Here is a 12,562-nt window from a genome sequence, read left to right on the forward strand (position 1 = left end):
TCTGTTGCAATCAGAGCCATTCTATCGCCTGAGGCAGAGGCCATGGAGCCATCCTCAGTGCCTGGGCCAACTTTGCTCCAATGGATCCTTGGCTGTGGGAAGGGAAGAGAGAGACAGAGAGGAAGGAGAGGGGAAGGGGTGGAGAAGCAGATGGGTGCTTCTCCTGTGTGCCCTGGCTGGGAATCAAACCTGGGACTCCTGCATGCCAGGCCGATGCTCTACCATTGAGCCAACCAGCCAGGGCCTAAAAAAAACTTTTTAAATTTATTGATATATTTGAGAGATCGATTTCTTGTTCCACTTACTTTTTATTTTATTTTATTTTTTTATTAAGTGAGAGGAAGCGAGGCAGAGAGACAGACTCCCGCATGCATCCTGACTGGAATCCACTCCAGCAAGCCCCCTATGAGGCAATGCTCTGCTCATCTGGGGCTGTTGCTCTGTTGCTTAACAACTGAGCTATTTTAATATTTTAGCACCTGAGGTGAGGCCATGGAGCCATCCTCAATGCCTGGGGCCAACCTGTTCTAACCAATAGAGCCATGGCTGTGGGAGGAGGAAAGAGAGAAAGAGAAGGGGGAGAGGTGGGGTGGAGAAGCAGATAGTCGTTTCTCCTATGTGTTCTGACCAGGAAATCAAACCCAGAACATCCACATGCCAGGCCAACATTCTACCACTGAGCCAATGGGCCAGGGCCTTGTTCCACTTATTTATGCATTCATTGGTTGATTATTCTATGTGCCCTGACAGGGGATCAAACCCACAACCATGGCATATTGGGACAATGCTCTACTTGGCCAAGGCTCAAAAATCTTTTCATTGTTAGTATTTTATAAAGGACAGTGAAGGCTACTGGTAGGTCAGAATAAGTTCCTAAAAAAGAACCCTTTAAAAAATTCTCTCTTACATTAGACCTGAAAGCACTGCAGATAATCACTTCTCTCCCACTGGCTTCCTCTTGCGTGGTTTGTAAGGCCTCCCAGCATCCCATCCCATCCCATCCCAGGTGCTTTCCCAGTGTTCTCCAGTCAATGTCAGGGAGGTTTTTTCTTCATTCTATAACTTATTCTCTTACTTAGAAATATGAGTCTCTACCAACTTAGAACATACCCTTTCTGGAAATCTCTTAAACAAATTAATATTATAAAGGAATAGAAAAGTTAAAAACAATAACAACCAACAAAGAAAGGATGCATGTACATTGTAAAAGGAGAACCACTAGAATCACGTCTAAAAGACAAGTGTTAAGTTCATACATGTTATGGAAGCAGGAATTGAAGCCCTCGGGAACCGCAAGACCTGCCAGCCGATCTCTGGAATAAAACTGAGTTGTGACCCTACAGTCTGATAAACATCTTTTTCCTCACTATGAAGCCCGAGTCATGCTCCAGAAATAGGAGAGAGAAAGCAGTGCCATGCTAAAGACTGCAGCAATATTTTAATTCATAGGTTTCAATTCATTACATAGTAATATCACAGTCTATTTTACAAGTTAACTGTATGAGAATGTATGAAATAGAAACGGTAGGAAAAGACTAAACATGGATCAAAAACATGAATTTTTCCAAAGCCAGGGGCTAAAGGAAGGTGTGTCCCCTCAGGACCCAAGGAGGAGGCAGGAGGTGAGAGGAGCAGCGTCGGCTCCTGCTGCGTGTGTCCCGTTTACCCTGGGAAAGTCGAGGCACGCCCTCTGCCCTGGTTTGAGGTGGGGAGTTAGCCTGGTCAGTGGAAGATGGCAGCTTGAGGGAAAGTAGCCATCTGGTTACCTATGCAGAACTGGTCCCCTGGTGGCCGCAAGTGGGTTTTGTTGTAGAGGGAATTGGGTGGAAGTGTCAAAAATCAAATATGTGGAGGAGAAAAGTAAACAGTTTTCTCCTTCCCCTCAAAAACCCAAATTCTTGAAATGCACATACATTCTTCTCTCAAACGTAGAAAAGTCTCACTCTGGATGTGCTTACAAGAAGATCGTCGTCAAAAAACTTTGTCTCTATGATAACATTCCCACTATAAGTAAGAAGAGAGGGCAAAAGAGTGATGTGTTAGGCAACAGATTTCATTTCCGCAAAGTAGTTTCAATCTGGGTCTGCTGGGCCCATGGACATACACCTATCTAGAACCTCAGCTTGGGGACATTAAAATCTGTGTCTTTATGGGGTTAGAAGACTAATATGACATTTAACTTATGTGACTAGGTTTGTCTTCCTCAAGTTCAGAAATCAGAAGAGAGAGCATGTCTTAATCTTTGGAACACTGAGGCCCTTAGTAGAGTGCTTTGCACACAGGGGAACTTAGAAATGACTTTCTGATACACATGGAAACCTGCAGGCCACAAGGTGGTACCTTTCCTGACACCACCACTGTGCACTGTCCTGCCCCCCATCTCTTCTCCTCACTCTGGGTAACAGCACTCTACTCTTCTTTTAGGGAACCACCCAGGTCCAGTCCATGGGTCAATCAAGTGGCCTCTCCCTCACCTGGCAAAGGGGTGGGCACAGGACAAAATTTGGGCCAATCAGATTCTCTCCTAAGCAGGATCCTGTCCTATGGCTGCTCCTTGAGGAGACCATCCACAGATTCCTGCCACCTGCATCTCTTGAGCTGCCCAGAGCTCAGCCCTTCCAACTCTGTCATGTTGGCCAGGGTCAGTTTCTATGGCTTGCCATCAAAGAACCCCAAATGATACATCTGTGTTAGGCAGAGTAGAATTTCATTTTTCTTGGTGGACATCTCAGTGTTTCAAAACCAAACCACTTTTGAACCGAATTAAGGGGAACAGAGATACTGTTTTTGGGTTCTAAAAAGTAAAATATGACTTCAATAACCTAAATATGTTATCATAGACTTACTGGATTTTGTATCTTAAAGAAATCAGGTCTGGACAAGAAGTCAACTTTAGGTTAATGAAATCTAAAAAAATGCCTTTTACATACTACATTATATTTTCCCAGACACACTTTTGCTGGTAATTAATTATAAAATAGGTAAATAAGGAATTCAAGATCTGACTGGTCTCGTTTATAGAATATAAAACCTACTATTATAATTCAAAATCTACTAAAGACTTATAAATATCTTCTATTTACAAATTCAACATGGTTTTCATAAAGGACCTGTTTAGAGGGATGATCCAACATTACACAATTATATGTGTGAATAGCTCATTACTAGGAACTATTACTAAAACCTTTGAAAAACTAATATATTTTCCCCAGAGAAAAGTGGGTGGGCAGTCACTGACAGTGCTTTTGGACAAAGACAAACTAATTCTTTGAACAAGAAGCACAGCTATAAAAATGGTAAACTAGTCTCTGAAGAGCTGTAACTAAATATTATCCTCCAAAACAGAATTAGACTCGCCAGATTCTGCTAAAGGCCATTCAAACAAAGCACAGAGGACCAGAAGTTTGGTAGTCAGGAAAGGGAGGAAATTAGCATGGATTTAATAAAAATATATATTACGTGCCAGTTTCCTTCCATGTCACCTCACTTTGCTCTTACTGCACCTCTGTGAGAAAGAATTACAAATTCAATGTCTACAGAAGAGAAGAATAAGGCCCAGAGATATAAAGTAGACTGTCTGAGTTTATACAGCTACTCAGGGTTAATCAGGAATACAGTCTGTAGGTCTAAAGTTTTCTATCCATTTCATTTTGTCGCATTGTCTTTTTCATACGACAAAAGTCAGTAATCTGTAAACTCGGGATACCCCTAGATACTCTTTTACCTTCATTTTCATGTAGGATGCTTGTCTGCGGAACGGGACCATGAGTCCCACCTGCCTGTAATGCCTGTCTCTAGACACACTCCACAATTCCTGTGGCCTGCTCACTCACGTTAGCACGCTGGCTGGCATCATCTGGGACTCGGGTGCTGCCTCTATCAGGGACTGCCAGGTGTTTGTGGAGTTAGGAATCACAAAGCCAAACTCGAAGAACCATTCTGAGGGAAGAAGGAAAAGCGGGTCAGCGGGTACCCCATATGGAGTCTCAGGGCTCCTAGTGCCCCTCCTTTAGAGCGAGCCTCCTTTTATCCTGGGAACCACCAATGAATACATCAAAAACCTCCCAGGGTAGAGGCATCAAAAAGGACCATTTAGGTTGTCCTCTGAACTACACCAGAGGCCTGTTCCCTAAGCTATGGGGTCTAAAGAACTAGGACCACTAGGTGAGTAGAGTATAAACAAAGTTTTCTTAGAAGTCGGCTGGATATATATTATAAACAGAATACAGAATAGGCCTTTCACTTGGAAGTTTAGCTCTAAAACACATATGTGCACTCTTACTCTTCATGGTGAAAACTCAATGCGGAGTGGCCTGGCCAGTCCACTCGGTATGGGACGCAGCGGAGAGCACCGTACCAGGCCCTAGTCAGCAGCTTCCTGTGACCATGTTACAATACCATGTCAGTGCCAAGATAGGCACCAGCCCCAGGCCCTGGATCAGAAACCCTTTTGTTGGGCTCAAAGCCCCTTGTAGTACCAACTGTGTTTCTGTTTGCTCTCACTGGGGGTCCCCAATCTTGCAGGGTGTAGGAATCTTGTCACAAACTGTGCTGCAAAATGAATGTTATCAAAGCAGTGCTTTATAGTTCACTGGGTCTTGTCTTTTGTCCCCGTCACCCTAAGCCTGGATTTCAGTCACAAAGCAGAAGGATACCTTCTAGGCATTGCCCTTTGAAGTAAACTTTTTGTTCCAGGCGGAATTTTTCCATTTGCTCTGCTGAAGAGAAGTTCAATTCTCGAGATACCGCCTTGCACTTGAGAATTTTCTTGGGAACACGGGCTGGTAAAGAAAAAGAAATACTGAAGCCATTCTAAATGAAAACCACATGACTACAGTGCTTCAGGTTTCTGAAGGCTGACTGAGAGGACCCATTATCTATGTTAAATTTCAGAGAATGTCTTGGTAACAGAATTATACTTTTTAATTAAAGAGGTCCCCAACTGGTCAAGTGTATTTGACTAAAAGATCTTCAAGGCATATCAGATTTAGTGCATTTAAGGGCCTTACCTAGCTACTGTCATCAGGAAAGGGGCTGGGTAGGCACTGTCTTTCTACTCTGTTCTATTGTATGTTTGCCTGCCTATCTATCTATCTATCTATCTATCTATCTATCTATCTATCTATCTATCTATCTATCTATCTTTATTCAGTGAGAGGAGGTGAGGCAGAGACAGACCCCCACATGTACCCTAACTGGGATTCACCCAGAAAGCCCATTAGGGGGCGATGCTTGACCCATGTGGGGGGTTGCTCTGTTACTCAGCAATGGAGCTCTTCTTAGCGTCTGAGGTGGAGGCCACGGAGCCCTCCTCAGCGCCTGGGGCCAATTTGTTCCAATTGAGCTGTGGCTGTAGGAGGGGAAGAGAGAGAAAGAGGGAGAGAAGCAAGAAGAGGAGGGGTGGAGAAGCAGATGGGTGCTTCTCCTGTGTGCTCTGACTGGGAATCAAACCCAGGACATCCACATGCTGCACCAATGCTCTACCACTGAGCCAACTGGCCAGGGCCTCTGTTCTATTGGTTTTAACCCCTTAGTTTTTCTTTTATTTCAGAGAGATAAAAATGCAAAGTTTACTTTGGAAAAAAATCTTTAGGTCTTAGTTTATATATGTGGGCATATTCTAAAGCTAAAATTTCAACACAAAGTGGGTTTTGGGAAGTGGGAGACTGAAACTTAAGAAACTAGAAATGTCAATAACAGGTGGATAACTAGGCCGTGCCTCCAGGGCTCACTCTCCTGTTGGGTCTGCATTGACTTAACTCCCTGATTGCCAGGCCCTGTCCCCAGTCATCACAGCTCCGTGCAGACAAAGGGTTGGAAAGTACCTTCATGCTCCACTCCAGGGACTGACAGGTCTTCTGTGCCTTGCCAGAGTATCTTCCCTGTGTCAGCATCCCGAAGGTTCATCCAATTTCTGATCAAATATATTGAGGAAAAATAAGGCACTGAAAGTGACTCCTACTTTGTCCTTGGCCTAATAGCTAAGTGCCACGCCAGCAAATAAGAAAGTGTAGGGGAGTCCACAAGATATCTAAAGGAAGAAGCATAAAACCCAGAGATTTTTTTTTTCTTTTTGAGAAAGGCAGGGAGAGAGAGAGGCAGGAATGGAACTGCTCCTGTATGCCAGGGAATCGAACTGGCAACTTCTATGCTCTGGGATGATGTTCCAATCAACTAAGCCATCCAGCCGGGCTTAATTTCTTTTTTATTTTCAGGGAAACTGAGAGAGAAAGGGAGAGAGGGGAGGGGGAAGGGAAACATTGATTTGTTTTCCCACTCAGTCCTGCACTCATTGGCTGCTTCCCGTGTGTGCCCTGACTGAGGATCAAACCTGCAACTTTGTCACTTCGGGATGACGCTTTTACTGATTGAGCTAACTGGGCAGGTTCCTATGTCTTACACTTCTAATTACTACAAATAGGCTTACCCATTCTAGGGTCTTCGTGTCAAGAGAAAGCTCCTTCAATTGGGGAAATAAAACAATAGGTACTACTGCTCTAGCAGCTCTACTCTGAATCAGATCCAAACAGAATGGCCTTAGATATTTAAGCCCAAGGTTTTCAGAAGACACAATACTCACTCGACCTCCTGTGTATATGCTTTTCATTCTTTCTCTATAGACGCCTCTGATATACCAATACAGCCATCAGACTTTCCTAACAACAAAACTAAAATCACTTCTAAAGTTCTAGGCTCACATTCAAGTGGGGCATTTTAGCAAAACTACTGCAATAAAAGCCTTTGGAGAAGGAGCTCCCCTCACAAAGCAACCACTGGATCAGACCTAACAGAGGCTAGAAAAGCATAACTGCCATGGGCCCAGGTCAGCAAAAAAAAAAAAAAAAAAAAGCCTCCATAAATAACTCTAATTAGAATTAGAGAAATAAAAACAGAGCTCCAGCCAATGACGATGAGACAGAGGCTACTTGGAGCCCCTCCAAGTTCTATAACGTTCTGGGTGAAAAGGAAGGCCCTTAGTTCATGATAGAGACGCAGCCATTTGGGAACTGCTTTACAAATCATAAAAGTACAAGTCCATAATAGTCTATGAGTAAAAAAAAAATTATTGATGTAGATATCTTAAAATAAGAAGAGCTGGTCTTCTAAAAAGGAAACACATTTAGCTAAAAATGTTGGAAATGAAAGGTAAGCTTTGATGGCTGGCCATCATCTGGCTAAAACATCTTTGCTTTAACAGCCTTTTGCTAATCAGAATTTTCTTTCTTTCATTTTTTAAAAAGATTTTATTTATTGATTTTACAGAGAGTGGATAGGGGTGGGGAGGAATGAGAAGTAACAACTCATAGTTGCTTTACTTTAGTTTTCACTGATTATATGTTGTATATGCCTTGACCAGGCAAGCCCAGGGTTTCGAACTGGCGACCTCAGCATTCCAGGTTGACACTCTATCCACTGTGCCACTACGGGCCAGGCGCCAATCAGATTTTTCAGAGAAAAAAGGCCTGAGTTTTAAGACTCAAAGGTCAAGTCACTTCCAATCTTGAGAGTGGAGAGGATTAGGTGGACAGGCTTTAAGGAGGGGGGCGGGAGGGTTATTTATAAATGCCACCTCTGGGTCAGCCAGGTCTTACATGACCAGACTACCTGGCATCCATCAGCCACACTGCCTGACAGCCAACTGATACGCATCCTGCACCAACTGAAAATGCAGAATTGACTAATCTCAAGGATTTAAGAACTTGTAACTTTCTTCTTCAGAACACTTCTGGGATTTTGCCTAATTATGTCTCCAAACTCTAAGGCTCCAGAATAAATTTTTGTTATTTCTAAAAATAATAAAAAAAAAGCTCACCCCTCCCTCGTGATTTAGGCAGAGAAGCAGCAGAAAGGAATGCTCCTTTACTATAGGAAGCCTCATCTCAGAGGAGAGCTGTCCTCGGTAGCTTCTTATTTGCAACCAGGCAAAAAAGCACTCATATGTAAAAGTAAGGCTATGTTAAAAGTAAGTTTCAGAGCTGAAACAATAAACTTCAGAGCAAAATCAAGAGTTTGTAAAGTGTCAATCTTTAGGAAAGATCAATAAAGAAAGTAAATGAAGATAAACATTATGGAAGAATGAGAGACAGTTGGCTCACTGTGGAAGATTATGTAAGTCCCCTTGTTTTAAAGAATGGGTGTGATCTGGTATGATTTAGGTTCAGTCCAGGGCAAGAGCTGGGGACAGATCTGAGGTAGAGAAGGCATGGAGGAGGGAAGAATGAGGGAGATTAGGGGAAGGGAAGAGAGTAGAGAGAGGCAACAGGGAAGGCAAAGATGGAAAACAGAAAAGGAACAGAGAACACACAACAGAGAGAGAGAGAGAGAGAGAGAGAGAGACTAGGGAGGGAGTGAAAGACAAAAAAGATACTCAGAAAAAAAGACAAAGAGAACAAAGAGGCAGAGCCTGGACAACAGGGAACCAAATAGAAGAGCTCAGGAAGTTTAGAGATACAAGTCCAGTGTTTCCTACGTTAACACTGGATTATACGACTTGTCTTGCTTACTGGCTTTCATAGAATGGTTTGGAATTGATGGGTAGAGGAGGAAAGCTGTGCACAACTGTTAAGCCCCTCGGCAAGTGTTAACTGGCTGATTCACAGTTTCCTGTAATTTATCATCCAAACTGTGGTACTATAAGAATGAAAGAGTGTGCTAACTGGAGAGCACACTTAAATAAGCTGGTTCATGTAAGTGTTTAGAATAGTGCCTGACAGTGGGTAAAGCGTCAACCTGGAACACTGACGTTGCCGGTTTGAAACCCTGGGCTTGCCTGTTCCAGGCACATATGGGAATTGATGCTTCCTGTTCCTCCCCTCCCTTCTCCTCTCTTTCTCTTTTTCTCTCCTCACTCTCTAAAAATGAATAATTAAAAAAAAAAGAATAGTGTCTGGGTATTGAGTAAATAGTATGCTAGCTATTATTAATTCTTTATTATCTGTCAGCCTCCTGATGGTTTTTCCTTATTTCTGTCTTGCTTCCTCCTCCAAGCTATTCTCCTCACAGAAGGAAGTGATTTCTTCAAACTGTAAACTAGGTGTCAATCCCTGCTTTGCCCCAAAAGTTTTGGGGAACCAAGGCTCAGGTCAGCGGTTCACGCTTTTCCCCACTTGGCTGAACTTCCTTCTCTACCTCCGCCTCTTCCGGAGTCTGAGGCCCTCTCCTCGGCTGTTGCGCACAGCCATAAAACAAGACACTGGCCAGACTTGGAAGAGGACATGGGTCAAAATGAACAGAAGACAGATACTCCCTCTATAGAGGAGACTCACTGAGGAGAAGGCCAAGTTAGAAGAGCAGCTGAAGGAGACTATGGAAAAATATAAGCAAGCTTCGGCAGATCTGAGAACTTGCAGCATAGGACCCAAAAACTGGTGGACGAGGCAAAATTATATGGCATTCAGGGCTTCTGCAAGGACTTGTTAGAAGTTGCAGACATTTTGGAGAAGGCAACACAGTGTGTTCCCAAGATGAGATTACAGATGATAACCTTCACCTGAAGATCTTATGCGAGGGGCTCATAATGACTGAAGTCCAGATTCCGGTGTTCAGAAAGCATGGCTTATTTAGGCTGGACCCTGTGGGAGCCACATTTGACCCTTACAAGCACCATGCCGCTAGTTAACAAAGTGGGCTACCAGCTGCACAGGCACATCTTGCCACCACCCTAGTCCGGGTGGTGAAGGAAGCTTAGCCACCTTCAGGGGTTGAGTGGGTTTTTGGTAATCACTGCTGTAACTATTAAAAGACTGGTTCATTTTGTCTCATCTATGAATACTGTTGACCTTTCCCCAAACCTTGTTGGAAAGCTTTAGTAACTAGTAGGTAAACAGAAAATTAGGCCAATTGTACTGTACTTTATAATTTAGGGCCTGTTAGTTGATTTTCAATAATATATGTTTAATAGTTCACATGCTTACAGAACAGGACAGGCTGATGGGGCCCTGGCAGTTGGCTCAGCGGATTGAGCGTTGGCCTGGCATGTGGACATCCTGGGTTTGATCCCCAGTCAAGACACACATGAGAAGAAACCATCTGCTTCTCTTTCCCTCCCTCTCCTCCTTCTCTCTCTTTCTTCCCCTCTCAGCCAGTGGCTCAATTGGTTTGAGCATCAGACTTGGGCACTGAGGATAGCTTGGTTGATTCAAGCATTGGCCTCAGGTGGGGGTTGCCAGGTGGATCCCGCCTGGGCACATGCAAAAGTCTATCTCCCCTCCTTTCACTTAAAAAAAAGCAAAGCACTGGAACCTAGAGTATCAGAAATAACACTATATCTGCTCAAAGTCTGGTGACATCAAAGTATTTTATTTTATTTATTTTATTTTTTTTAAATTTTTTTTTTTTTTTGCATTTTTCTGAAGCTGGAAACAGGGAGAGACAGTCAGACAGACTCCCGCATGCGCCCGACCGGGATCCACCCGGCACGCCCACCATGGGGCGACGCTCTGCCCATCCTGGGTGTCGCCATGTTGCGACCAGAGCCACTCTAGCGCCTGGGGCAGAGGCCACAGAGCCATCCCCAGCGCCCGGGCCATCTTTGCTCCAATGGAGCCTTGGCTGCGGGAGGGGAAGAGAGAGACAGAGAGGAAGGCGCGGCGGAGGGGTGGAGAAGCAAATGGGCGCTTCTCCTGTGTGCCCTGGTCGGGAATCGAACCCGGGTCCTCCGCACGCTAGGCCGACGCTCTACCGCTGAGCCAACCGGCCAGGGCCAAAGTATTTTAAATGAATAAAAGGTCTTCAGGGGGAAAACTGAGTTCCTTTCACAGTTCACAGGGCCCCTCAGTCACAATGCTTTAGCCACAATAGACTCCTTTCTCTTTCTCCAACACACTAGAGTCTCTTCTGCCTGAGATGCTGGCCCAAGTGCTCTGGCCCATGACTCTTCATCCCCTCAGGCCCTGGCTTGTGGCACCTCCTCAGAGACTCTTGGGACCAGTCTACAATGGTCTCTGAATCCAGATCTGCCTGTCTCCTAAGAAAATCACTAGAAGACAATGATTTCTTTTCTCTCCTACTGTCACGTGCTGTTAAGCTATCTCTCTTAAGGTACTTTCTCTTTTACATTGTTCATACAATAGTCTCTCAAGTGATTTCTCTCCTTCAATCTCTAGTCCATTGTTTTGCAAAGTGTGGTTTGATGATCTTGTTAAAAATGTTGTGTCTAAGGCCTCATCTCAGACCTACTTAATCAGAACAGCTCCAGTGACACAGGAATGCTCATTTTGAAAGGCAATTCCTATGTGCAATAAAGTTGAAGTATCACTTGTCTAATCTTTACACTCTAATACATTGTGTCTAGAACTATATTCCTAACATAGAAGCTAGATCATATCACTTCAAAAATCTTCAAAAGATTTTTTCACTGTTCAGAGAAAATTTCCTACCTTCTCAGCTTAGTACTTAAAGTTCTTTACATTGTGGTACAAACATCTCTCCAGTCTTCTGCTTCATACCCCTTTCTATACCCCATTTTCATCTAGGCACAGTGAATTCACTTGTTTGAAGTCTCTTGCTAGAAGAGCCAGCAAAATCAAGAGTGTCTTTTGGAGATCCAATCAAGTGCTACGATCACCGCAAGGCCACACCAGACCAGCTGATACAATGAGATAGGAAGAAACCTTTCTTTACCTTAGAGGGCCACTGTGGAGACAACTGTGCCGGAAGAAAGTGGGAACAACAAAGACACAGTAATTTTCATTGGCTGAGGCTGGCTCTAGTTTCAGCCAAACTTATCACCCCAAGAAAATCTCTCTAAAATACATCAAGTGTAACTAATCTTCCATCACTGAAAGGAAATACCTTTGTCTTTTTTATATAATGCCACAAAAACTGTGGTGCAAAACTTGTTCCAAAAATTGGCTGAGTTTCTCATTGTGTGATGATACTAAGAGAAAAGGTATAATGCAGAGCTGTTAAGTGCCCTAAAAAGTTACGCAGTTCAGAACTGACAGCCCAGGATTTGGAGCAGTGGTAGTCAACCTGGTCCCTACCGCCCACTAGTGGGTGTTCCAGCTTTCATGGTGGGCGTAGCGGAGCAACCAAAGTATAAATAAAAAGATAGATTTAACTATAGTAAGTTGTTTTATAAAGATTTATTCTGCCAAACTTAGCAAAAATCTGACATAAAGTACTTGGTAAGTAATTATTATTATATGCTTTAACTTGCTGTAACTCTACTTTATAAATTTTATAAAGTAAAGTTACTTCCCTACTTTATAAATCACCATTACTGTGGAACCGGTGGGCGGTTAGAAAATTTTACTACTCACAGAGATACAAGAGTGGGCGGTAGGTATAAAAAGGTTGACTACCCCTGATTTGGAATGATGGTCAGACTGTGAAGCTCAAGCTTCTCCCCCTATGCCCTGGTGTCTCTTTTCCCATGACAAGGAATAAAGCAACAATAAAACCACCACCTTATGCTTCCTGATCTGCCATCATCTTTCTTATCCTTTCTTCCAAAGGTTCAAGTTCACTCATACTTCTATTACAAATTTTAAAATCACCATCCATGTTTTTCTCTTAATGAAATGAAAAACAACTTATTTGTAAAAAGGCCCAGAAAAAC

The 12,562-nt window shown here is 43.4% G+C and overlaps 1 protein-coding gene and 1 pseudogene across 1 annotated transcript in view; one reads left to right on the forward strand and one right to left on the reverse strand.

The window, feature by feature from the left end:
- Positions 1-1,419: 1,419 nt before the first annotated feature.
- The window catches only part of PDE6D (phosphodiesterase 6D), a 49,163-nt gene continuing 38,020 nt past the window's right edge, over positions 1,420-12,562 (reverse strand). The window contains exons 2-5 of the mRNA XM_066345159.1: positions 5,826-5,914; positions 4,656-4,781; positions 3,834-3,939; positions 1,420-2,004 (exon numbers count right to left, since the gene is read on the reverse strand). Of these exons, the coding sequence (XP_066201256.1) occupies positions 1,923-2,004; positions 3,834-3,939; positions 4,656-4,781; positions 5,826-5,914 (403 nt within the window). The 3' untranslated portion in view covers positions 1,420-1,922. The remainder of the gene's footprint in view (positions 2,005-3,833; positions 3,940-4,655; positions 4,782-5,825; positions 5,915-12,562) is intronic.
- On the forward strand, positions 7,131-9,688 carry LOC136378701 (grpE protein homolog 1, mitochondrial pseudogene; annotated as a pseudogene).

This window comes from Saccopteryx leptura, chromosome 7 (assembly GCF_036850995.1).
Source record: "Saccopteryx leptura isolate mSacLep1 chromosome 7, mSacLep1_pri_phased_curated, whole genome shotgun sequence".
NCBI lineage: Eukaryota > Metazoa > Chordata > Mammalia > Chiroptera > Emballonuridae > Saccopteryx > Saccopteryx leptura.